Source organism: Bombina bombina, chromosome 1, assembly GCF_027579735.1.
Source record: "Bombina bombina isolate aBomBom1 chromosome 1, aBomBom1.pri, whole genome shotgun sequence".
NCBI lineage: Eukaryota > Metazoa > Chordata > Amphibia > Anura > Bombinatoridae > Bombina > Bombina bombina.
Genome location: NC_069499.1, coordinates 1075692436 through 1075720162, shown reverse-complemented (window position 1 = coordinate 1075720162; position 27727 = coordinate 1075692436). Strand labels below are relative to the sequence as shown.

At 40.2% G+C, this 27727-nt stretch overlaps 1 protein-coding gene across 1 annotated transcript in view; it reads left to right on the top strand.

Annotated features, from left to right (window-relative positions):
* RIPOR3 (RIPOR family member 3) overlaps positions 1-27727 on the top strand; it is a 626178-nt gene that overhangs the window by 525765 nt on the left and 72686 nt on the right. The window contains exon 20 of the mRNA XM_053692678.1: positions 8499-8582. Coding sequence (XP_053548653.1) covers positions 8499-8582 — 84 coding nt within the window. The remainder of the gene's footprint in view (positions 1-8498; positions 8583-27727) is intronic.

Sequence of the window (27727 nt, the reverse complement as noted above, 5' to 3'; positions counted from 1 at the left end):
CTGTTTAATAGCTACCTAGTTAAAATAATTACAAAATTACCTGTAAAATAAATCCTAACCTAAGTTACTATTAAATCTAACACTACACTATCATTAAATAAATTAACTACAAGTACCTACAATTAAATACAATGAAATAAACTAAACTAAAGTACCAAAAAAACAAACACTAAATTACAAAAAATAAAAAAAATTACAAGAATTTTAAACTAATTACACCTAATCTAAGACCACTAATAAAATAACAAAGCCCCCCAAAATAAAAAAATGCCCTACCCTATACTAAATTACAAAAGTAATCAGCTCTATTACCTTACCAGCCCTTAAAAGGGCCTTTTGCGGGGGCATGCCCCAAAGAAAACAGCTCTTTTGCCTGTAAAAAAAACACAATACCCCCCCCCCACATTACAACCCACCACCCACATACCCCTACTCTAACCCAAACCCCCCTTAAATAAACCTAACACTACCCCCCTGAAGATCTCTCTACCGTGTCTTCACCCAGCGGGCCGAAGTCTTCATCCGATGGGGCAGAAGAGGACATCCAGACCGGCAGAAGACTTCATCCAAGCGGGGCAAGAAGAGGTCTTCCATCCATCAGAAGTCTTGATCCAGGCGGCATCTTCTCTGTTCATCCATCCGGAGCGGAGCGGCAGCATCCTGAAGACATCCCACGCAGAGCATCCTCTTCTTTCTTGATCCGACGACTAGGTGACTGTACCTTTAAGTGACGTAATCCAAGATGGCGTCCCTTGAATTCCGATTGGCTGATAGGATTCTATCAGCCAATCGGAATTAAGGTAGGAAAAATCTGATTGGCTGATTCAATCAGCCAATCAGATTCAAGTTCAATCCGATTGGCTGATCCAATCAGCCAATCAGATTGAGCTCGCATTCTATTGGCTGATCGGAACAGCCAATAGAATGCGAGGTCAATCTGATTGGCTGATTCCATCAGCCAATCGGATTGAACTTGAATCTGATTGGCTGATTGAATCAGCCAATCAGATTTTTCCTACCTTAATTCCGATTGGCTGATAGAATCCTATCAGCCAATCGGAATTCAAGGGACGCCATCTTGGATGACGTCACTTAAAGGTACAGTCACCTAGTCGTCGGATCAAGAAAGAAGAGGATGCTCTGCGTGGGATGTCTTCAGGATGCTGCCGCTCCGCTCCGGATGGATGAACAGAGAAGATGCCGCCTGGATCAAGACTTCTGATGGATGGAAGACCTCTTCTTGCCCCGCTTGGATGAAGACTTCTGCCGGTCTGGATGTCCTCTTCTGCCCAATCGGATGAAGACTTCGGCCCGCTGGGTGAAGACACGGTAGAGAGATCTTCAGGGGGGTAGTGTTAGGTTTATTTAAGGGGGGTTTGGGTTAGAGTAGGGGTATGTGGGTGGTGGGTTGTAATGTGGGGGGGTATTGTGTTTTTTTTTACAGGCAAAAGAGCTGTTTTCTTTGGGGCATGCCCCCGCAAAAGGCCCTTTTAAGGGCTGGTAAGGTAATAGAGCTGATTACTTTTGTAATTTAGTATAGGGTAGGGCATTTTTTTATTTTGGGGGGCTTTGTTATTTTATTAGGGGGCTTAGATTAGGTGTAATTAGTTTAAAATTCTTGTAATTTTTTTTATTTTTTGTAATTTAGTGTTTGTTTTTTTGTACTTTAGTTTAGTTTATTTCATTTTATTTAATTGTAGGTACTTGTAGTTAATTTATTTAATGATAGTGTAGTGTTAGGTTTAATAGTAACTTAGGTTAGGATTTATTTTACAGGTAATTTTGTAATTATTTTAACTAGGTAGCTATTAATTAGTCAATAACTATTTAATAGCTATTGTACCTAGTTAAAATAAATACAAAGTTGCCTGTAAAATAAATATAAATGCTAAAATAGCTACAATGTAACTATTAGTTATATTGCAGCTATATTAGGGTTTATTTTACAGGTAAGTCTTTAGTTTTATATAGGATTCATTTATTTAGTTAATTTAATGATAGTGTAGTGTTAGGTGTAATTGTAACTTAGGTTATGATTTATTTTACAGGTAAATTTGTATTTATTTTAGCTAGGTAGTTATTAAATAGTTATTAACTATTTAATAACTATTGTACCTAGTTAAAATAAATACAAAGTTGCCTGTAAAATACATATAAATCCTAAAATAGCTACAATGTAACTATTAGTTATATTGAAGCTATATTAATAGCTAGTAGGGGGCTTAGATTAGGTGTAATTAGTTTAAAATTATTGTAATATTTTATTATTTTTGGTAATTTAGTGTTTGTTTGTATTTTGGTACTTGTATGATGGATGGAAGACCTCTTCTTGCCCCGCTTGGATGAAGACTTCTGCCGGTCTGGATGTCCTCTTCTGCCCCATCGGATGAAGACTTCGGCCCGGCTGGGTGAACACGACTCAAGGTAGGGAGATCTTCAGGGGGGTAGTGTTAGGTTTATTTAAGGGGGGTTTGGGTTAGAGTAGGGGTATGTGGGTGGTGGGTTGTAATGTGGGGGGGGGATTGTGGTTTTTTTTTACAGGCAAAAGAGCTGTTTTCTTTGGGGCATGCCCCGCAAAGGGCCCTGTTCAGGGCTGGTAAGGTAATAGAGCTGTTAACTTTTGTAATTTAGTATAGGGTAGGGCATTTTTTTTTATTTTGGGGGGCTTTGTTATTTTATTAGGGGGCTTAGATTAGGTGTAATTAGTTTAAAATTCTTGTAATATTTTTTTATTTTTTGTAATTTAGTGTTTTTTTTTTTTTGTAATTTAGTGGGGGGGTTTTGTACTTTAGTTTATTTAATTGTAGATAATTGTAGGTACTTGTAGTTAATTTATTTAATGACAGTGTAGTGTTAGGTTTAATTGTAACTTAGGTTAGGATTTATTTTACAGGTAATTTTGTAATTATTTTAACTAGGTAGCTATTAATTAGTCAATAACTATTTAATAGCTATTGTACCTAGATAAAATAAATACAAAGTTGCCTGTAAAATAAATATAAATGCTAAAATAGCTACAATGTAACTATTAGTTATATTGCAGCTATATTAGGGTTTATTTTACAGGTAAGTATTTTGTTTTAAATATGATTAATTTATTTAGTTAATTTAATGATAGTGTAGTGTTAGGTGTAATTGTAACTTAGGTTAGGATTTATTTTACAGGTAAATTTGTATTTATTTTAGCTAGTTAGTTATTAAATAGTTAATAACTATTTAATAACTATTGTACCTAGTTAAAATAAATGCAAAGTTGCCTGTAAAATAAATATAAATGCTAAAATAGCTACAATGTAACTATTAGTTATATTACAGCTATCTTAGGGTTTATTTTACAGGTAAGTCTTTAGTTTTAAATAGGATTCATTTATTTAACTATAGTAAACTTATTTCGTTTTATTTAAATTATATTTAAGTTAGGGGGTGTTAGTGTTAGGGTTAGATTTAGGTTTAGGGGTTAATAACCTTATTATAGTAGCGGCGACGATGGGGGCGGGAGATTAGGGGTTAATAATTGTAGGTAGGTGGCGGCGATGTTAGGGAGGGCAGATTAGGGGTTAATAAAATGTATTATAGTGTTTGCGAGGCGGGAGTGCGGCGGTTTAGGGGTTAATACATTTATTATAGTGGCGGCGATATCGGGTCGGCAGATTAGGGGTTAATACTTATAGTTAGATTGCGGCGACGTTGGGGGAGGCAGATTAGGGGTTAATAACTATAATGTAGGGGTCGGCGGTGTTAGGGACAGCAGATTAGAGGTTAATAGCTATAATGTAGGCGGCGGCGATTTGCGGTCGGCAGATTAGGGGTTAATACTTGTAGTTAGATTGTGGCGACGTTGGGGGGGGGCAGATTAGGGGTTAATAACTATAATGTAGGGGTCGGCGGTGTTAGGGACAGCAGATTAGGGGTCAATAGCTATAATGTAGGCGGCGGCGATATCGGGTCGGCAGATTAGGGGTTAATACTTGTAGTTAGATTGCGGCGACGTTGGGGGGGGCAGATTAGGGGTTAATAACTATAATGTAGGGGTCGGCGGGGTTAGGGACAGCAGATTAGGGGTTAATAGTTATAATGTAGGTGGCGGCGATATTCGGTCGGCAGATTAGGGGTTAATAAAATAATGCAGGTGTCAGCGATAGCGGGGGCGGCAGATTAGGGGTTAATAAGTGTTAGATTAGGGGTGTTTAGAGACTCGGGGTACATTTTAGGGTGTTAGGTGCAGACTTAGTGTTTCCCCATAGGAAACAATGGGGCTGCGGTGTTAGTTTTTTTTCAGCCGAAACTCCCATTGTTTCCTATGGGGAAATGCCGAATTTTAACGAGCTAATTCGGATTTATTCGGAGATACGGCAGCTATTTCGGATTCATTCGGTAGATTCGGAAGTATTTTAATTCGGAAATCCGAATCGATCCGAATCTCCGAATTTACCGAATTTCCGAATTAATCCGAAACGAACCGCACATGTCTAGTCACAAGTAGGATATTTCCTTTCCACCCAAAGGAGGAAAAACACCAATATTTTGCAGCGCTTTACTCCATCCCATCTCCCAGCATTCCACAGTTATGATTTGTAGTCTCAGGCATCAGCCTTCTAGGTTGGGGGGGGGTGTCTGGTCACAATCAATTTGATCTCCTTGGGACTCCAAATAATCTATAAGTCTCTACAGAGGAATTTTGCACTTCAGATAACTGGAACACCTCCAGCAGGGAGAATGGTCCTTACATCGTGAGGTTTTTGACCAGTTTGTGAGGTGTTGGGGACAGCAAGAGATAGATCTGATAGCTTCTCATTTAAGTCAAAAGCTTTCCTGTTATTGTGCCACATGATTCTTGTGAGTGCCCTAGTGGTGCCTCGGTAGTTCTACACATTTTTCCTCCTTTTGTTCTACTGCTCAGAATGATAGCCAGAATTAAGCAGGGACAGTGATTCTGATTGCTCCAGCTTCGCTTTTCAGAAATTTGTATGCAATCTCGTTCAGACGTCTTCTTCCCTGCAATGGCTTCTGCCTCAGGGTTGTTTCCTCTATCAAGATCTACAGACCTTATTTTTGTAGGCCTGGTAATTGAACACAAGATTTTGGCCAATAGAGGCTTATCTGATTAAGTGATTGAGACCTTATTCCAAGAAAGGAAGCCTGTACCCAAATGTAATTATCATAAGGTCTGGGTGTTTCTTTCTGGCTTGGTGTGCAACTATGTAATTTTTGTTGGAAGTCCTTTTAAATTCCTAGTATTCTGGAGTTTCTACATAATGGTTTGGAAAAGGGCTTATCAGCCATTCCTCTTAAGTGATTTCTGCCTTGTCTTTGCAGTTCCACAGAAAGATTCCTGATATTCAGACTTTTTCCAGGCCCTGCTATTCCACCTGCAATTTTGCCTTGGAGTTTTAAATTGGCCCTGATGGTGCTTCAAGCCCTTTTTCCTTTTAAAGCTATGCATGGTCTAGACCTTAAGCTCCTGACCGTTTAAGTTTCTTATTAAAGCTATGCATGGTCTAGACCTTAAGCTCCTGACCTATAAGTTTCTTATTTTGCTAACCATTTCTTCAGCTTGCCATGTGTCTGAGCTTTTAGTTTGTCTTATAAGCCTCCAGTTTTTTTATCACAATAAAGCTATTCTCATACTAACTATTCCTTCTAAAGTTGGTATATGCAGAGACTATAAATCAGGAAATGGGGCTTCTTCTTCTTGTCTAACTCCCAAGAATTCTTTGGAACATCTCCTGCAGAATCTGAATGGTATTCAGTCTCTTAAGACGTATGTGGAAGCTAAGAAGTCTTTCAGACTTACTTCTGCCCTTGTTTTTTTGGGACCTCACAAGGGTCACACAACTTAAAGTGAATGTCAATTTTGTCTTATTTTAAGCAATTTTAATATTGCTTTCAAGTTAATAAAGAAAACCGCCGCTTTATTTTTTAAAAAAAAAACAAAGTAAAGGTTATATTTTTATTACCAAATTTGCTCCGTTTTAGGTAGCAGCTCCTCCCACCCGCAACTTCCGGATTTAATCCCCTGTAAGGTATACAGCAGTCCCACCCACTGTATACGTAAAGTCAATGCGCGCTCCCGGCTTTGCTATACACAGCGCATGCGTTGCGTACTTACCAAGCGCTCTGAAAAGTCCCATAAGTGTAATAGCGCATGGGCTAAATGTGAACGTGCGTGAGAGCTCTGTGTGACGGCTTCCAAACACAGGCGCATTACATACGAGTGACGTAGCCGAAAGGGGTTTGGTCCCCCCGTGGTTGATCGGATTATTGGTTGACACAAGCGAGCCTACAATGTCAATCATTAATCCAAGATGGCGGGCGGAGGATTGAGATGACGATCGTAATGAAATAAAGCTCAAATACTAGTTAATTAGAGGTTTGCTGAAAAAATGATGAATTAAAGTGGCAGTATTTTAAGGTCAGCTTTTAAGCAGTGTTTAGCATTGAGCTTGACTTTACATTCACTTTAATAAATTAATTAAACAGTCGGACATTCAGCTTTGATCAGAAAGGTCTTAACGGGTGGGTAAAATTCCTTCTGAGTATCTTACTGCTCATTCAATTATAGCAGTTACTACTATTTAGGCCTTTCAGAAAGATGATTTTCTTTACCAGATTTGCAAAGCAGCTACATGGTCTTTTTGGATACTTTTGCAAAGTTTTTCCATTTTGATGTTTATGCCTCTGCTTAGACGGCTTTTTCAGGAAAATACTGTGGGTCATTGTACCTGATTAATCTCATTCATTTATTAAATTCTTAGTCCTGGTGGTCTTGTGGACTTCTCTGTTTTGGGTATTAGAAGTCACGTGTAATGATTTGTAAAAAGAAAACAAAATGTATGCTTACCCAATAAATGTATTTTATGATGGTGAGACTCCATGACCCTTCCTTGTTTATTATTACCTTAAGGTCCTGTTTTGCACTTAATTTGCCCTGTTTTAGTACTTTACCGTTTTTTAAATTTCCTTCCCTGCTTGTCCATATGTATAACTGAGGGATGCTGTGAGATGAGGTGTAATTAAGCTCTTCAATGAAGGGAAAAAAATATCCCACATGTGATAATTTGCCGACTCATTTGTGCTCCACTTACCCTGACCTCTCTCTTTGTAGTATGTTTTTGTAGCCCTTTCTGGTAGCCAAACTATATACAGCCTCTAAATTATTATTTTTTCTCTTGTTACAAGATAACAATTCTAGGCCACTAATAGTCAGTAGCAGCCAATCAAGTCTATATTTGGTGAAAGAATATAAAAAATAACATTGGGATTAGAGAGGCTAGAGAAACTGTTAGTGAATTAGATTGCAAATTGGAATGACCAATATTTCCCCTTATTTGTATTTTACTCCTCCAATAGATAACAGTATGGATAACATAGCAAGTGAGACATTGCAGTATGTCTTACTATGATGGAAGTGTTTTTTTTTTTTAAATAAACAAGGCTTTACTAATCATATGATAATGTCTGTGATATTACGCCACAGGTCAGCCATTGTGGCTTTACTTTATATGCAGTCAAGCAATTTCTATAAAACCAAGGCCATGGGGGGAAAAACTCTAACATTGTTTTGTAAAAAGTTCTCGCCTTTACGGTGTTCCCAATGACTCATTCTGCCTGCTGGAGTGTGTAATTTTCTTTTTACAAATAACTTAACTTTATTTTGTCATTTGAAATAGCTGTTTTTGCGTGTTGAGGCTACACCTACACTGAAAAATGTAAATACTGCAGTACTGGCTATAGAAAAGAGATGTAAACAGGCAGCAGAAATCACCCCCAGTGCATGTGGGAAAGAGCCTAGCCCATTTGAAAGGGTGTTCCCACAGCTGCTTTGTATATAATAAACTATCATCTGTTACATTGTCCATTAAAGCATATGAATTTGTTGAACATTTTATACATTTGAATAATATGTACAAGGAAATGAAATTAATTAATAACTATTTTCCTATCTCTGTTTTAATAAAATGGTTATTAAAATGTAATTTGGAGGCAATATCTTTAGTGTGTGTGTGTGGAACATTATATGGCCTTAGGCCAAATCCACCATTAGTGACTGGCTCTAAATGTTTTGGGTGTCCCTGCTATAAACCATTCCCTATCACTTGGAAGCACATTAATAGCAATTAGAGATGTAGTCAAGCCCACTTTTGCTATCTAAGTTTTAATTCCCATGATACGTACATGGGAATGTTTATACAGAGCCTTCTGTTTCTGGTATGACAATGTCTACAAAGTCCTAGAATTTTCTTGAAGTGCAATTATGAGCCACTGAATAACCCCAGGAAAGAAATAAGGCATTAAATAAATACACTAAAGAATTTGAAGGAAATAATTTAAAGCCACTTATTAAAAATGTTATGACTTCAGTAAATAGGACATCTGGCAATGAATATTTCAATAAATCCAAACCTCAGTGAAAGCAATTAAAATATACCAACTAAGAAACAAATAAGATAGTATATTCTGTTCATTTTGTCTTAATGATTTTTTTTTCCCTCCTTTAGGCAGTTTTATATTATACAGAAATTTTATCAGACAGTGATACAAAACTTCAGCAAGCTGCTTGTCTATCTCTGAAATATCTCAAAGTAAGTATTCTACTGTATTTGCATTGTATACCACCACCTACTAAAGAAAAACTTAAAAAAAATAAAAAAATAATGAATTAAAAACTGACCGAATGGCCCTTGTTTCCCTTGTTTTCGCGCGAGCCTTAAGGCTCGCCATAAACAGCGGTTATGAAGCAGCGGTCTAAAGACTGCTGATCCATAACTTGTTCGCTGCCTCTGAGGCTGGGGTCTTCAATCCGCCCGATCCTATACGATCGGGCTGATTGACACCCCCTGCTAGCAGCCAATTGACTGCGAATCTGCAGGGGGTGGCATTGCAAAAGCAGTTATGGTGAACTGCTTGTGTAATGATAAATGCCGACAGCGTATGCTGTCGGCATTTAGCGATGTCTGTCGGACATGATAACGCTACAGCTTATCATGTCGGACATTCATTGGTAAATCTACCCCCAGGTATGAAGTACGACATGTTGAAATATAAGTTGGTTAAAAACTGTCAGTCACTGCCCTCTTGGGGTAACAAAGAGATGTGTTATGATCCTGTACAAGCTAAAACAATTTATATCACGCACATGAAAGGGCACTATTTAAACGTTACATATAGGACAGGGTGTGTATGTTTGTACATTTATTTCTTAAGGCAGATTGTAGCTGGCCATAAGTACAGCTCTGTCAGTTCTACTTTAGACATACATAGGCATCTCCAGGAACCATATCTATAGAAGCACAGAGTAAAAAAAAAAAGTAGGTCCAGCAATAATTGCCAAAGATCTACTAATGAAATAAAGAAAACAAAAACATTCACCTATATGTGCTCCCCCGAGCCCCAAAAGCAGAGTATTTTTCTTTTACAAAGATATGACGAGTCCACGGATTTCATCCTTACTTGTGGGATATTAACCTCCTGCTAACAGGAAGTGGCAAAGAGCACCACAGCAGAGCTGTTTATATAGCCCCTCCCCTTCCCCTCCACCCTCAGTCATTCTCTTTGCCTATGTTATACTAGGAAGACATGGTAAAGTGAGGTGTTAGTTTTAGTTTCTTCAATCAAGAAGTTTTTTTATTTTAAATGGTACCGGTGCATACTATTTTCCTCAAAGGGATATGGAAGAAGATTTCTGCCCTGAGGTTTGATTATTTTAGCATTTGTAACTAAGATCCACGCTGGTTCCCACAAGACTTCTGAAGGTAACCATGAGACATCTTCAGTGTGGAGACCGGTTTCATGCAACAAGCAGCATTAAGGTATGTGCAGCCTTTTTTTCTGAGGAGACTTGGTGTATCAGAACTGGCTGGCATTATTTCCCTGTATGGGAATGGGGTAAGCAGTAAAACCTATTTTAATAAGAGGGGTATTACTGGAGTCCCTATTTTATATTTATCATTAGTTGATATTTGGGCATTATGTGACATGGGAGACAATAAAAAAATGTTTTATTTTTTTTATTTTTGGCACTTAAAAGTTATTGGTTTTATGCTTGAGGGTTATATTGTGTGTGTATTTTTACTTTAGTGCAAAACTGCATTTCCATGTGGTGTTGTTTGGGCCTACTCTGACTTTTGACCTTAAGGGGCGGAGCCTATTTTGGCGCAATTTCTTCAGGCTTAGCTGCAGCAGCAAACAGTAGCTCGGTGGCTCTTGGACTATGTAGCTGGTCTGAAGGGTTGGAAACTTGATTCGAAGTACCCTGGGGGTAGGTAGGCGCCACAGCAGACCGGAATTGGATTTGATGGCATCTCGTCAGAATGCCAAGCTTCCAAGATACGGATCCCGGTCAAGGGATCCTCAGGTCGAACTGATAGATGCCTTGGCAGTAGCTTGGTTGTTCAGCCTAGCTTATGTGTTTCCGCCGTTTCCTCTCCTCCCACGCGTGATTGCTCAAATCAAACAGGAGAGAGCTTCAGTGATCCTGATAGCGCCTGCATGGCCACGCAGGACTTGGTATGCGGATCTAGTGGACATGTCCTCTCTGCCACCGTGGAAACTTCCGTTGAGACAGGACCTTCTCATTCAAGGTCCTTTAAAACATTAAAATCTAATTTCTCTGCAACTGACTGCGTGGAGATTGAACGCTTGATTTTATCGAAGCGAGGATTCTCTGATTCCGTTATCTATACTTTGATACAGGCTAGAAAGCCTGTCACTAGAAAGATCTATCAAAAAATATGGCGTAAATACCTTTTATTGGTGTGAATCCAATGGTTACTCATGGAGTAAAGTTAGGATTCCTAGGATTTTGTCTTTTCTCCAAGAAGGATTGGAGAAAGGGTTATCAGCAAGATCCTTAAAGGGACAAATTTCAGCTTTGTCAATTCTGTTTCACAAACGTTTGGCAAATGTATCAGATGTTCAGTCTTTTTGTCAGGCTCTATCTAGAATTAAGCCTGTATTTAGACCTATTACTCCTCCCTGGAGTTTGAATTTAGTTCTTCGAGTTCTGCAAGGAGTTCCGTTTGAACCTATGCATTTCATAGATATTAAACTATTATCTTGGAAAGTTCTGTTTTTGGTTGCTATTTGTTCTGCTCGAAGAGTTTCTGAGATTTCAGCATTACAGTGTGATTCGCCTTATCTCATATTTCATTCTGATAAGGTGGTTTTACGTACCAAACCTGGGTTCCTTCCTAAGGTTGTTTCGAATAAGAATATTAATCAGGAAATTGTTGTTCCTTCCTTGTGTCCTAATCCTTCTTCTAAGAAGGAGCGTCTGTTACATAACTTGGACGTGGTCCGTGCCTTAAAGTTTTACTTACAGGCAACTAAGGATTTCCGTCAATCATCTTCATTATTCATTGTTTATTCTGGAAAGCGTAGGGCTCAGAAAGCTACGGCTACCTCTCTTTCTTTTTGGCTGAGAAGTATCATCCGCCTGGCATATGAGACTGCTGGACAGCAGCCTCCTGAAAGAATTACGGCTCATTCTACTAGGGCTGTGGCTTCCACAATGCATTTGTGGAACAGATTTGTAAGGCTGCGACTTGCTCGTCCCTTCACACTTTTTCCAAATTTTACAAATTTGATACTTTTGCTTCTTCTGAGGCTATCTTTGGGAGAAAGGTTCTTCAAGCAGTGGTGCCTTCCGTTTAGGTTCCTGTCTTGTCCCTCCCTTTCATCTGTGTCCTATTGCTTTGGTATTGGTTTCCCACAAGTAAGGATGAAATCAGTGGGCTCGTCATATCTTTGTAAAAGAAAACTAAATTTATGCTTACCTGATAAATTACTTTCTTTTACGATATGACGAGTCCAAGGCTCTTCATGATATTTTAAGACAGGTTTATTTTATTTTTTGAAAACTTCAGTCACCTTTGCACCTTTTAAGCCTTTCCTTTTCTCTTCCTATAACATTTGGCCGAATGACTGAGGGTGGAGGGGAAGGGGAGGGGCTATATATACAGCTCTGCTGTGGTGCTCTTTGCAACTTCCTGTGAGCAGGAGGTTAATATCCCACAAGTAAGGATGAAATCCGTGGACTCGTCATATCGTAAAAGAAAGTAATTTATCAGGTAAGCATAAATTTAGTTTTTCAGTACAGGGACGTTACATTTTCTTAAAACTGAAAATGGTTATATTTTTAAAATGCTCTTTTGGAGGCATTTTTTTTTAATTGTTACCTTAAAGGGACAGTATACACCAATTTCCATATAACTGCATGTAGTAGACACTACTATAAAGAAGAATATGCACGGATACTGATCTAAAAATCCAGTATAAAACCTTTTAACATACTTAGAAGCTCCCAATGTAGCACTGTTGATGAGGTTAGGCTGGTACACCCATTGAAATGGGCTGATAAAACAGGAAGGGCAGACACTCCCACTTCCCTTCTCCCCTGCATATGAAAAGACCCTTTAAACAAACAGGAGCAATCTGGAGTCTGTAGACATTAGAATACATCTAAAACTTTGGGGCTTAGTTAGGAGTCTCAAAATGAACACAATGTTATTTAAAAATAAGCAACACTATACATTTCTTTCCTAAGATATGGTGAGTCCACGATGTCCTCAATTACTGTTGAGAATATCACTCCTGGCCAGCAGGAGGAGGCAAAGAGCACCACAGCCAAGCTGTTAAGTATCACTCTCTTTCCCACAAACCCCAGTCATTCTCTTTGTCTTGCTGCATAGAGGAGGTGAAGTTTTGGTGTCTGAAGAAAATTGGATTTCTTTTGCTTCAAGCAAGAATTGAACTATTATTAGAAAGCCAGAGTAGGTTTACTCTGTTCTTTCCTTTGTTTTCAAAGATTGGGTCTAGCCGTAGTCCACGTTAATCTCTTCAGTAGGGTAGTGGTGGCTTTAAAGCAGTTAGGAACTTGTAAGGTGGGCCTTGCTGCATTTTCTTAACATTTTTGCTGCCCTAGTATTGCCCTAGAATTATTTAACATAAATGTCCAAATAAAGAATTTTCATTCATGTTTATGCTGCAGGGGTATACGAATGGAACAGAGGTCTATTCCTATATATGTTATGTATCTTTATCCTGTTCTAAGGCAATTCTCCATACTTTTAAAGTGACAGTGCTCATTTTGAAGTATTTTATTTTAAAACAAAAAAAATGTTGCTAAGCCTTTATGGCGTCACATGCAGTGCCCTGTGGTTCCTCTCAATCTCCTGGTAGAGTTATTTGCCTGCAGAATTTGCTGCCCGGGTATTTTTTGTGGTAGAGGAAATTTAGAGATTCAGATAGTAAGGTTTCTGATCCACCTGCTCCTACACTGGTTGACCTTCCTCATAGTCTGATCAGTAGCCTCTGAGGGTAAAATCTCAGATTCAGACAGTATAATTCCTTTATCTGATGCTGAAGAAGTATCCTTCAGATTTTAGTTTGAACACCTCCGTGTATTGTTAAAGGAGGTTTTGGCTACTTTGGATGACTCCGATACGCCTGTCGTTGTCAACCCTTAGATATCTCGTAATCTTAATAGTTACTATGATGTTCCTTCCCCTGTGGAAGTGTTTTCCTGTTCAAGTCTGTGTGAATGAGTTTTATTTCGCAGGAAAAGGAGAAGCCAGGGATATCTTTCCCCGTCTTCTGTCTTAAAGGATGTTTCCGGTCTATGACTCCATTTAAGATCATGGCACATGGAGCCTAAAGTAGAAGGATCTATTTCTACTATGGCTAAGAGAACTTTGATCTCTATATATAGAGGATAGCTGCTCTATTAAGGATCAATGGACTAGCTGGAGGCTTATTGTCACTGTGTCAAGTGCGGCATCTTTGGGTGTGACGCCTTGTCTGATTTAATTTTGGTAGAGTCTCTTTTGAGACTATGCAAGTTATTTAGCCGGGAGCCAGGATATCTGGCTTTGCTGTGCTAGCCCAATGGGTTTTGTGACTATATTCTTGGTTAGTGGATTTTTCTTCTTATTCCAATCTTCTGATGCTTCCTTACAAGGGTAAGACCTTGTTTGGTTCTGATCTAGCAGACAAGACAAGAACAAAGACCTATGGGACGTCAGAGTAGAGATCTGCAGCTGAGTCTATATCTGCATGAAGGGTTTGCCCCCGATCCGTAATTGGACCAAGTGGGTGGCTGAATTTCTCTGTTTTTTTCTACAAGCATGGATATGAGATATCCCAGCCAGGTGGGGGACATAGTATCTCAGAATTGCTTAATAGAATTCAAATCCTTTCCTCCCAGAGGCAGGTTCCACCTCTCTTGTTTATCTGTGGACCAGATAATAGAGAGGCTTTTTCTGTGTTGCGTTTGGGACCTTTTCTTTCCTGGGTGTGATAGTTCCTGTTCCTGTGAGGGAACAGGGTCTAGAATTCTATTCAAACCTGTTAGTGGTTCCCGTAAAAGGGGAATTTTCCGTACTATTCTAGACCTAGTCTCAAAAGGTTTTTTCAGAGTACCATCCTTCAAAATGTAAACTATTGGTTTCATTCTTCCTTTGGTCAAAGGGGGTCAAGTTCATGATGGCCATAATCCTGGAGGAAGTTTATTTTAAGTTCCAGTTTGTGGCTTTTCCCTTTGGCCTTGCCACGACCCCCAGAATTTTTTTTATAAGGTTCTGGGGCTCTCTTGGCATCAATCAAGTTTAAGGGAATTGCTGTGGCGCCCTTCCGGGACAACATATTGGTTCAGGCGCCATCTTTTCAACAAGCAAACTCTCATACAGAGATCTTGTTATCCTTTTCTACGTTCCATGGATGGAAAGTGAATCTGGAAAATAGTTCCCTTGTTCTAGCTACAAGGGTAGTTTGCTTAGGGACCATAACAGTTTTCCTATCTATGATCATTTTTCTGACAGAGGTCAGAAAATCCAAGATTATTTCCTCTTGCCTCTCTCTGCAGTCTACTGTTCAGCCATCAGTGGCTCAATGTATGGAGGTAATTGGTCTGATGGTCACTTTCACGGACATCATTCCCTTTGCTCAATTCCATTTGAGAGCTCTGCAGTTATGCATGCTCAAACAATGGAATGGGGACCTTTCGTATCTGTCTCCATCTGGAGGTGTTCTTCAGGTTAACCCTCACATGGGGGGTGCCGGAGTTGGATCTGATGATTTCTCGGCTGAACGTCAAACTTCCAAGGTTCGGTTCAAGGTCAAGAGATCCGCCCTGATAGATGCTCTGGCAGTTCCTTGGGCTTTCAGTCTAGCATATTTGTTTCCTTCATTTGCTCTCCTTCCACGAGTCATTGCTCGTTTCAAACAGGAGAGAGCATCAGTAATTCTAATAGATCCTGCATTGCCTAGCAGGATCTGGTATGCAGACCTGGTGAAGATGTAATTTCCTGCACATTGTAGTTTGCCTCTGAGGAAGGAACTTCTAACTCAGGGTCCATTCCTTCATCCAAATCTTGTTTCTCTGAAACTGCTGCTTGGAGATTGAATGCTTAATTCTGTCTAAGCGTGGCTTGTCCAAGTCGGTCATTAAGACTTTGATTCAGGCTCGCAAGCCTGTTTCTAGAAAGATTTACCATAAGGTATGGTGTAAATACCTTTAATGGTGTGAATCCAATGGTGTGAGTAGGGTCAGGATTCCTATGATTTTGTCTTTTCTCCAGGAAGGTCTGTAGAAGGGATTGACAGTCAGTACCCTGAAGGGTCAGTTATCTATTTTTTTACATAAACGTTTGGCAGATGTGCCAGATGTTCAATCTTTTTGTCAGGCCCTAGTCAGAATCAGGCCTGTGTTTTTGTCTGTTGCTCCTCCATGGAGCTTTAATATTGTTCTTAAAATTTTTCTAAAGGCTTCGTTTGAGCCTTTGCATTCCACAGATATTAAGTTATTATCTTGGAGAGTTTTGGAATTTTGCAGTGTGATTCACCTTATCTTATTTTTCATGCTGATGAGGCGGTTCTTTGTACTACGTTGAGTTTTCTTCCTGAAGTAGTTTCAGATAGAAATATTAATCAGGAATTTATTGTTCCTTCTCTATGTCCTAATCCTTCTTCTCATAAGGAACGTTGGTTGCCCAACCTGGATGTTGTGCGTTCTTTAAAATTCTTCCTACAGGCGACTAAGGATTTTTGCCAGTCCTCTGCCCTTTTTTGTTTGCTTTCTCTGGAAAACATAAAGGTCAGAAACCATCTGCTTCTTCTATTTCTCTCTGGTTAAGAAGTATGATTTTGTTTATGAGACTGCTGGTCAGTAGTCTCCTGAGAGAATTTTGGCTCATTCCATGAGGGCTGTCTTTTCTTCTTTGGACTTCAAAATGAAGCTTCTGTGGAACAGATTTGCAAGGCTGCAACTTGGTTCTCTCTGCTTACTTTTTCCAAATTTTCCAAATTTGATTCTTTTGCCTCAGCTGAGGTTTCTTTTGGGGGGAAAGGTTCTTCAAGTGGTGGTGCCTTTTGTTTAGGTCTTCCTGTCTTGTTCCGGACTCACCATATCTTAGGAAAGGAAACAAAATTTATGCTTGCCTGATAAATTTCTTTCTGGATATGGTGAGTCCACAACCCCACCCTTTAATTTAAGACAGTTATTTTTGACCAAACCTTAATCACCTCTACACCTGTGTTATTCTTTTTTTCCATTTCCCTTCGGTCGAATGAATGGGATTTGTGGGAAAGGGAGTGAAACTTACCAGCTTGGCTCTGGTGTTCTTTGCCTTCTCCTGCTGGCCAGGAATGATAATCCCAACAGTAATGAAGGACGTTGTGGACTGCTTTGGTTGCTGGAGGTGCGGCCTATTGGTGCAACCCCTTAGCGGATTGGATTGAGGTGGAGGGTCCCCTCGACGCTATCCAAGAAAGAATTAAAGCATTGATAATTGCTAATTCTTTTATCTGTGATCCAAACATGTAGATTATTCACCTGAATGCTAAGATTTTTGGTTTTTCAGTACAGGCATATCGGGTGCTCTGGCTTAAGTCCTGGTCTGCGGACATGACTTCTAAGTCTAGACTACTTTTCCTTCCCTTTAAAGGAAATATTTTATTTGGTCCAGGCCTGGACTCCATTATAGCCACAGTTACAGGGGGCAAGGGTGCCTTCCTACTGCAGGATAAAAAGAACAAGTCTAAGGGACAAGGATCTAATTTTCGTTCCTTTCGAGTCCCAATGTTAGCAGTCCTCCTCTAAGCCCGAGCAAACCAAGAGCACTTGGAAGCTGGCTAAATCCTGGAATAAATCCAAGCAGAACAAGAAGCCCAATGAGACCAAGTCGGCATGAAGGGGCGGCCCCCGATCCGGCGCTGGACTGTTGCTGTTTTCAGACGCTTGGTTCAGAGACATGCAGGATACATGGGTCCTTGAGGTCATAGCTCAGGGATACAAGATAGGTTTCAAATCTCATCCACCCAAGGGCAGATTTCTCCTCTAATCCTCTGCATGTCTTCAAGACCAGAAAAAAGGAAAGACTTTTTGGGGTGCGTGTGGGATCTGTCCTCCTTAGGGGTCATTGCCCCAGTTGCTATTGCAGAAAGAGGTTTGGGATTCTTTTTGTTCGTGGTCCCAAAGAAGGAGGGACCACGAACTGGTCCATGTCTGGACCTAAAGTGCTTTAACAAATTTCTAAATGTCCCCTCATTCACGATGTTGACAATAAGGTCCATACTTCCTCTAGTTCAGGAAGGACAGTTCATGACCACTATAGATCTGAAGGATGCCTACCTTCACGTTCCAATCCACAGGGACCACTATCAGTTCCTAAGGTTTGCGTTCCTGGATCAGCACTTCCAGTTCATTGCACTTCCATTTGGTCTAGCTACTGTTCCAAGAATCTTTACAAAGGTTCTAGGGGCTCTCCTGGCCGTCGCCAGAACCCAAGGTGTAGCAGTAGCTCCCTACTTGGACGATATTCTGGTACAAGCATTATCTCTTTGTCTGGCAGAGTACCATTCAGTATCTCTTCTCTCTCTTCTTTGATCTCATGGATGGAAGATAACCTTAGAGAAGAGTTCTCTTATTCCAAGCACCAGGGTAGAATTCCTGGGTACTATAATAGACTCAATATCCATGAGGATATTTCTAACAGACCAGAGACATTGCAAGCTAGCTTCAGCATGTCTTGCCCTCCAGACCTCCTTAAGGCCATCTGTGGCTCAGTGTATGGAGGTAATTAGTCTTATGGTGTCCAGCATAGACATACTTCCCTTTGCCAGGTTCCATCTCAGACTGTCACAACTGTGCATGAGGCAGTGGAACTCTACCCTGGTGCTTGGAATATGAGAACTCTTCTCTGAGATCAAAGAAGAGAGAGGAGAGATACCGAATGGTACTCCACCAGATGGAGAGATGGTGCTTGTACCAGAAAATCGTCATTTCCCTGGACAGCCAGTCGAGAGAATAGCTCTCTTGGTGGCTTTGTCCAGAGCATCTGTCCCGAGGGACATCCTTCTCAGACCATCCTGGGAGATTGTGACTACTGATGCGAGTCGATCAGGATGGGGAGCTTTTGGGGTGCCAAGAAGGCACAGGGCCTGTGGTCTCAGGACGAAAGCTCCCACCTGATCAATATTCTGGAACTTCAAGCAATCTACAATGTTCTGAAGGCTTGGCCTCTTCTGGGATTGTCCAAGTTTATCAGATTCAAATCAGACATTATAACCTCGGTGGCTTACATCAACCATCAGGGGGGACGAGGAGCTCCCTAACAATGAGAGAAGTATCTCGGATTCTGAGTGGGCGGAGGCCCACAGCTGTTTGCTGTCAGCAATCCACATTCCAGGTGTGGACAACTGGGAAGTGGATTTTCTCAGCAGACAATCCTTTCATCTAGGGGAATGGTCTTTCCATCCCAAAGTGTTTGGGGAGATATGCAACAGGTGGGGGACCCCGGAGATAGATCTCATGGCATCTTGTCTCAATATCAAGCTGCACAGATATAGGTTGAGGTCCAGGGATCCTCAGACGGAGCTAATAGATGCATTAGCAGTGCCTTGGAGTTTCAGTCTAATCTACCTTTTCCCGCCGTTACACTCCTTCCTCGTGTAGTGGCCCGCATCAAGAAGGAGCAGGCATCAGTGATACCGATTGCTCCATCGTGGCCGCGAAGGATGTGGTTCATGGATCTGTTGGGGATGTGTCATCTTCTCCTCCATGGAAGTTACCTTGTCACAGGGATCTGCTGGAACAAGGTCCTTTTGTTCATCAAAATCTAGATTCTCTGAGGCTGAACGCTTAGTCCTAGCCAAGAGAGGTTTTTCTGAGAGAGTTATTGATACTCTCATTAATGCTCGTAAGCTGGTTACTCGTCGCATCTATCATAAGGTGTGGAGAACCTACTAATTCTGGTGTGAAGAGCGTGGATTTCCCTGGCATAAAGTTAAGGTTGCCAGGATTCTATCGTTTCTCCAGGATGGAGGATGGACTGGAGAAGGGTCTTTCTGCCAGTTCCCTGAGGGGACAGATTTCGGCCCTGTCTGTTTTACTTCACAAGAGGCTCTTGGAGCTTCCAGATGTACAGTCTTTTGTTAAGGCTCTGATTAGGATCAGACCTGTGTCCAGATATAAGGCTCTTCCCTGGAGTCTGAATCTTGTTCTTAAGGTTCTGCAACGGGCTCCATTTTAGCCTATGCATGAAATTGACATTAAGTTGTTGTCCTGGATGGTTCTTTTTCTACTGGCTATTGCTTCTGCGTGCAGTTTCTGAGATTGCCGCTTTGCAATGTGAGCCTCCTTATCTGGTGTTCCACTGTGATAAGGCTGTCCTACGCACTAAGTTAGGTTTTCTTCCTAAGGTAGTGTCAGACCGCAACATCAATCAGGAGATTGTGGTTCCTTCCTTGTGTTTTCTTCAAAGAACATTTATTTCATAATTAGGATGTGCTTCGTGCCTTGAAGTTTTATCTTCAGGCTACTAAAGATTTTAGACAAACTTCTTTGTTGTTTTACCTATTCTGGGAAGCGTAAGGGTCATAAGGTCTTATCTTTTTGGTTAAGGAGTGTTATCCGCTTGGCTTATGAGACAGCGGGACATAAACCTCCTCAGAGAATTACGGCTCATTCTACTAGAGCAGTGGCTTCCTCTTGGGCCTTTAAGAACGAGGCCTCTATGGATCAGATTTGTAAGGCAGCTACCTGGTCCTCCTTACATACTTTTCTAAATTTTACAAGTTTTATGTTTTTGCTTCAGCTAAAGCAGCCTTCGGGAGAAAGGTTTTGCAGGCTGTGGTGCCCCCAGATTAGGGTCCGCCTCTCTTTTTGTCCCTCCTGTTATCATTCAGTGTCCTCTAGAGCTTGGGTATAAGTTTACCAACAGTAGAGAATGAAGCCATAGACTCTCCTTATATTAAGAAGGAAAACATAAATTATGCTACCCAGATCATTTCATTTCCTTCTGTATAAGGAGAGTCCACGGCCCTTGCCTGTGTTCTCCAATGGGCGGCCCCCTAAATTATGTTTTTCTTCTGGCACCTTTTATACCCTGATATTTCTCCTACTGTCGTTGTTCCCTCGGCAGAATGACTGGGGGAAGTTGGAGAGGTATTTAAGCCTTTGGCTGGGATGTTTGTGCCTCCTGCTGGTGGCCAGGTTCAGTATTTCCCAACAGTAAGGAATAAAGCAGTGGACTCTCCTTATACAGAAGGAAATGAAATGATCTAGTAAGCATAATTTATGTTTTTAAATTTGTAATTTAGATTTTTTTAATTGGTAGTTTTTTTAAATTTTATTAGAATAGTAATGTTAGGTTAATTTATAGTTTAAACTTAGGTTTATTTTTACTTCACAGGAAAGTTTTTATTTATTTAAAAATAGTTATATTTTAAATGACATTTAAAGTTTAGTGGTTAATAGTTTAGTTTAGTGTTTTGCGATGTGGGGGTGGTGGTTTGGGGGTTAATAGGTTTATTTACTGGCGGCGACGTGGGAGGCCAGAAGTTTAGGACTTAATAGGTTTATTTAGTGGCGGCGATGTGGGAGGCTGGAGGTTTAGGGGTTAATAGGTTTATTTAGTGATGGCGATGTGGGAGGCCGGAGGTTTAAGGGTTAATAGGTTTATTTAGGTGTCGATGATGTCGGGGAGTGGAGGATTAGGGGTAAATAGCTTTTATTTAGGTGTCGGCGATGTCGGGGAGTGGTGGATTAGGGGTTAATAACTTTTATTAGTGTCATACGCTGTTTAGGGCTTTATAGGTTTATTTAGTGGCAGCGATGTGGGAGGCTGGAAGTTTAGGGGTAAATAGGTTTATTTAGTAATGGCAATGTGGGAGGCCGGAGGTTTAGGGGTTAATAGTTTTATTTAGTTGTGGACGATGTCTGGGAATGGAGGATTAGGGGTTAATAGCTTTCATTTAGGTGTCGCGATGTCGGGGAGCAGCGGATTAGGTGTTAATAACTTTTATTAGTGTCTGCAATGTTGGGGAGGCGGATTAGGGGATAATAACTTTTATTTGTGTCGGCGATGTCAGGGGCAGTGGATTAGGGGTGTTTGGAATAGGGGGCATATTTATCAATGTGCAAGCGGACATGATACGAAGTAGCGTATCATGTCTGCTGCACATCGATAAATGCCGACAGCATATGCTGTCAGCATTTATCATTGTACCAGCAGTTTTTGTGAACTGCTGGTGTAATGCCGCCCCCTTCAGATTTATGGCCAATCAGCCACTAGCAGGGGGTGTCAATCAATCAGATCGTATTCGATCGGGTTGATTTCTGTCCGCAGCCTCAGAGCAGGCGGACAGGTTATGGAGCAGTGGTCTTTAGATTGCAGGTGTTAGTTTTTTTTCTAACACTCTCTCCCCATTAATGTATATGGGGGAAAGCGTGCACTAACACGTAAACTCAGCCCTTGTCTTTTGTGCAGTATGGAGCTTAACGCACCATAACGCACAGCACAAGGAGGCTTTTCAGTACCTTGTAAAGGCAGCGCTATGGAGAGTGAAATAACGCAACTTTTTGGCGTTATTTTCGCACCCTGTTTAGTGCAAAACTCGTAATCTAGGCGAAAGTCTGCAAACTGCAAAGCAATGCAATTTTTGCTAACAAAATTACAATTTTGCCTGTGTTTAAATCATTTATCTTGCGTGCAGATACTTTGCAAAGCTGTTATTAATTGTTTGTATATATTGTTTGTTAATTAAAAAAATGTTTAACGTCACTGTAAATATCATCTTTGCACCTAAGTAGACCATGTTATGACTTTTAATTTGTGATTCTTTTGAGCCATTTGTAAGCATAAGATTGCAGCCAGTGAAGGAAGTGACACAAGAACAAACATGTTAATTGGTGGACTTGTCCATAATAGATTAATTAATCAAAACAGTGATTTATTGACACAATAATATATAAAAAATGCTACATTAGTCACCTGCTCCCGGTGTAAGAATGTAATGCGTTGCGATGATTTCATTTATATTTCATATTATTTCTTTCATAAAGTGGTGAGACTCCATGAGCCATTATTTATTGGATTCAACTCCTGGCCACTAAGGGGAGGCAAAGATACCTAACATTTCATTAGCTTTTAATTCCTCTCACCTCTCTGGTATCTATTATTTAAGAAATTGTGTCTTCCTTAGAACCTTATTGGTTTTAAGAGGTTTTTTTAACTCTTCTTTTGAAACTATGAATGGTTTAAACATTTAGGCCTAGATTTGGAGTTCGGCGGTAAAAGGGCTGTTAACGCTCCGCGGGCTTTTTTCTGGCCGCAACATAAATTTAACTCTGGTATCGAGAGTTAAAACAAATGCTGCGTTAGGCTCTAAAAAAGGAGCGTAGAGCATTTTTACCGCAAATGCAACTCTCGATACCAGAGTTGCTTACGGACGCGGCCGGCATCAAAAACGTGCTCGTGCACGATTCCCCCATAGGAAACAATGGGACTGTTTGAGCTGAAAAAAAACCTAACACCTGCAAAAAAGCAGCGTTCAGCTCCTAACGCAGCCCCATTGTTTCCTATGGGGAAACACTTCCTACGTCTGCACCTAACACTCTAACATGTACCCCGAGTCTAAACACCCCTAACCTTACACTTATTAACCCCTAATCTGCCGCCCCCGCTATCGCTGACCCCTGCATTACAGTTTTAACCCCTAATCTTCCGCTCCGTAAACCGCCGCAACCTACGTTATCCCTATGTACCCCTAATCTGCTGCCCTAACATCGCCGACCCCTATGTTATATTTATTAACCCCTAATCTGCCCCCCACAACGTCGCCGACACCTACCTACACTTATTAACCCCTAATCTGCCGAGCGGACCTGAGCGCTACTATAATAAAGTTATTAACCCCTAACCCGCCTCACTAACCCTATCATAAATAGTATTAACCCCTAATCTGTCCTCCCTAACATCGCCGACACCTACCTTCAATTATTAACCCCTAATCTTCCGATCGGAGCTCACCGCTATTCTAATAAATGTATTAACTCCTAAAGCTAAGTCTAGCCCTAACACTAACACCCCCCTAACTTAAATATAATTTTAATCTAACGAAATAAATTAACTCTTATTAAATAAATTAATCCTATTTAAAGCTAAATACTTACCTGTAAAATAAATCCTAATATAGCTACAATATAAATTATAATTATATTTTAGCTATTTTAGGATTAATATTTATTTTACAGGCAACTTGGTATTTATTTTAACTAGGTACAATAGCTATTAAATAGTTAAGAACTATTTAATAGTTACCTAGTTAAAATAATTACAAAATTACCTGTAAAATAAATCCTAACCTAAGATATAATTAAACCTAACACTACCCTATCAATAAAATAATTAAATAAACTACCTACAATTACCTACAATTAACCTAACACTACACTATCAATAAATTAATTAAATATAATTGCTACAAATAAATACAATTAAATAAACTAGCTAAAGTACAAAAAATAAAAAAGAACTAAGTTACAGAAAATAAAAAAATATTTACAAACATAAGAAAAATATTACAACAATTTTAAACTAATTACACCTACTCTAAGCCCCCTAATAAAATAACAAAGCCCCCCAAAATAAAAAATTCCCTACCCTATTCTAAATTAAAAAAGTTACAAGCTCTTTTACCTTACCAGCCCTGAACAGGGCCCTTTGCGGGGCATGCCCCAAGAAGTTCAGCTCTTTTGCCTGTAAAAAAAACATACAATACCCCCCCCCCAACATTACAACCCACCACCCACATACCCCTAATCTAACCCAAACCACCCTTAAATAAACCTAACACTAAGCCCCTGAAGATCTTCCTACCTTGTCTTCACCATACCAGGTTCACCGATCCGTCCTGGCTCCAAGATCTTCATCCAACCCAAGCGGGGGTTGGCGATCCATAATCCGGTGCTGAAGAGGTCCAGAAGAGGCTCCAAAGTCTTCATCCTATCCGGCAAGAAGAGGACATCCGGACCGGCAAACATCTTCTCCAAGCCGCATCTTCTATCTTCTTCCATCCGGTGCGGAGCGGGTCCATCTTGAAGCAGGCGACGCGGATCCATCCTCTTCTTCCGATGTCTCCCGACGACTGACGGTTCCTTTAAGGGACGTCATCCAAGATGGCGTCCCTCGAATTCCGATTAGCTGATAGGATTCTATCAGCCAATCGGAATTAAGGTAGGAATTTTCTGATTGGCTGATGGAATCAGCCAATCAGAATCAAGTTCAATCCCATTGGCTGATCCAATCAGCCAATCAGATTGAGCTCGCATTCTATTGGCTGTTCCGATCAGCCAATAGAATGCGAGCTCAATCTGATTGGCTGATTGGATCAGCCAATCGGATTGAACTAGATTCTGATTGGCTGATTCCATCAGCCAATCAGAAAATTCCTACCTTAATTCCGATTGGCTGATAGAATCCTATCAGCCAATCGGAATTCGAGGGACGCCATCTTGGATGACGTCCCTTAAAGGAACCGTCATTCGTCGGGAGACATCGGAAGAAGAGGATGGATCCGCGTCGCCTGCTTCAAGATGGACCCGCTCCGCACCGGATGGAAGAAGATAGAAGATGCGGCTTGGAGAAGATGTTTTCCGGTCCGGAAGTCCTCTTCTTGCCGGATAGGATGAAGACTTTGGAGCCTCTTCTGGACCTCTTCAGCACCGGATTATGGATCGCCAACCCCCGCTTGGGTTGGATGAAGATCTTGGAGCCAGGACGGATCGGTGAACCTGGTATGGTGAAGACAAGGTAGGAAGATCTTCAGGGGCTTAGTGTTAGGTTTATTTAAGGGTGGTTTGGGTTAGATTAGGGGTATGTGGGTGGTGGGTTGTAATGTTGGGGGGGGGGGTATTGTATGTTTTCTTTTACAGGCAAAAGAGCTGAACTTCTTGGGGCATGCCCCGCAAAGGGCCCTGTTCAGGGCTGGTAAGGTAAAAGAGCTTGTAACTTTTTTAATTTAGAATAGGGTAGGGAATTTTTTATTTTGGGGGGCTTTGTTATTTTATTAGGGGGCTTAGAGTAGGTGTAATTAGTTTAAAATTGTTGTAATATTTTTCTTATGTTTGTAAATATTTTTTTATTTTCTGTAACTTAGTTCTTTTTTATTTTTTGTACTTTAGCTAGTTTATTTAATTGTATTTATTTGTAGCAATTGTATTTAATTAATTTATTGATAGTGTAGTGTTAGGTTAATTGTAGGTAATTGTAGGTAGTTTATTTAATTATTTTATTGATAGGGTAGTGTTAGGTTTAATTATATCTTAGGTTAGGATTTATTTTACAGGTAAATTTGTTATTATTTTAACTAGGTAACTATTAAATAGTTCTTAACTATTTAATAGCTATTGTACCTAGTTAAAATAAATACCAAGTTGCCTGTAAAATAAATATTAATCCTAAAATAGCTAAAATATAATTATAATTTATATTGTAGCTATATTAGGATTTATTTTACAGGTAAGTATTTAGCTTTAAATAGGATTAATTTATTTAATAAGAGTTAATTTATTTCGTTAGATTAAAATTATATTTAAGTTAGGGGGGTGTTAGGGTTAGGGTTAGACTTAGCTTTAGGGGTTAATACATTTATTAGAATAGCGGTGAGCTCCGATCGGAAGATTAGGGGTTAATAATTGAAGGTAGGTGTCGGCGATGTTAGGGAGGGCAGATTAGGGGTTAATACTATTTATGATAGGGTTAGTGAGGCGGGTTAGGGGTTAATAACTTTATTATAGTAGCGGTGCGGTCCGCTCGGCAGATTAGGGGTTAATAAGTGTAGGCAGGTGTCGGCGACGTTGTGGGGGGCAGATTAGGGGTTAATAAATATAATATAGGGGTCGGCGGTGTTAGGGGTAGCAGATTAGGGGTACATAGGGATAACGTAGGTGGCGGCGCTTTGCGGTCGGAAGATTAGGGGTTAATTATTTTAAGTAGCTGGCGGCGATGTTGTGGGGGGCAGATTAGGGGTTAATAAATGTAATATAGGGGTCGGCGGGGTTAGGGGCAGCAGATTAGGGGTACATAAGTATAACGTAGGTGGCGGTCGGAAGATTAGGGGTTAAAATTTTTAATCGAGTGGCGGCGATGTGGGGGGAGCTCGGTTTAGGGGTACATAGGTAGTTTATGGGTGTTAGTGTACTTTAGGGTACAGTAGTTAAGAGCTTTATGAACCGGCGTTAGCCAGAAAGCTCTTAACTCCTGCTATTTTCAGGCGGCTGGAATCTTGTCGTTAGAGCTCTAACGCTCACTGCAGAAACGACTCTAAATACCGGCGTTAGAAAGATCCCATTGAAAAGATAGGATACGCAAATGGCGTAGGGGGATCTGCGGTATGGAAAAGTCGCGGCTGCAAAGTGAGCGTTAGACCCTTTAATCACTGACTCCAAATACCAGCGGGCGGCCAAAACCAGCGTTAGGAGCCTCTAACGCTGGTTTTGACGGCTACCGCCGAACTCTAAATCTAGGCCATAGCTTATTTTGAAAGTGATTGTTTCTTTTGCAATATTTTCACCAGCAGAGTGTCTGGTTTGTTTGCTTTTTCTTCTGAGATTCCTTATCTTACTTTCTATAAGGATAAGGTATTTTCTTTGATTTTTTTTCCAGTCAAGACATTACAGTTCCTTTTCTTTGTTCTATTGTTTAAAAATGAGATTCTCATTTGTCAAAGGACTACAGTTACTTTAGCTTCCTGGTTAAAAGCTTTCATTAAAGGGTCATAAAACCCAAAATGTTTCTTTTATTATTCAGATAGAGAAAAAAATTAAGAAAAGTTTCCAATGTACTTATATTATGGAATTTGCTTCGTTCTCATGTTACTCTTTGTTAAAAAGATATCTAGATAGGTAGAGTGCATATATCTGGAGCACTACATGACAGAAAAACATAATTTATGTAAGAACTTACCTGATAAATTCATTTCTTTCATATTAGCAAGAGTCCATGAGCTAGTGACGTATGGGATATACATTCCTACCAGGAGGGGCAAAGTTTTCCAAACCTCAAAATGCCTATAAATACATCCCTCACCACACCCACAATTCAGTTTAAGGAATAGCCAAGAAGTGGGGTGATAAGAAAGGAGCGAAAGCATCAAAAATAAGGAATTGGAATAATTGTGCTTTATACAAAAAAATCATAACCACCACAAAAAGAGTGGGCCTCATGGACTCTTGCTAATATGAAAGAAATAAATTTATCAGGCAAGTTCTTACATAAATTATGTTTTCTTTCATGTAATTAGCAAGAGTCCATGAGCTAGTGACGTATGGGATAGCAGATACCCAAGATGTGGAACTTCCACGCAAGAGTCACTAGAGAGGGAGGGATAAAATAAAGACAGCCAATTCCGCTGAAAAAATAATCCACAACCCAAAGAAAAAAATTGAAAT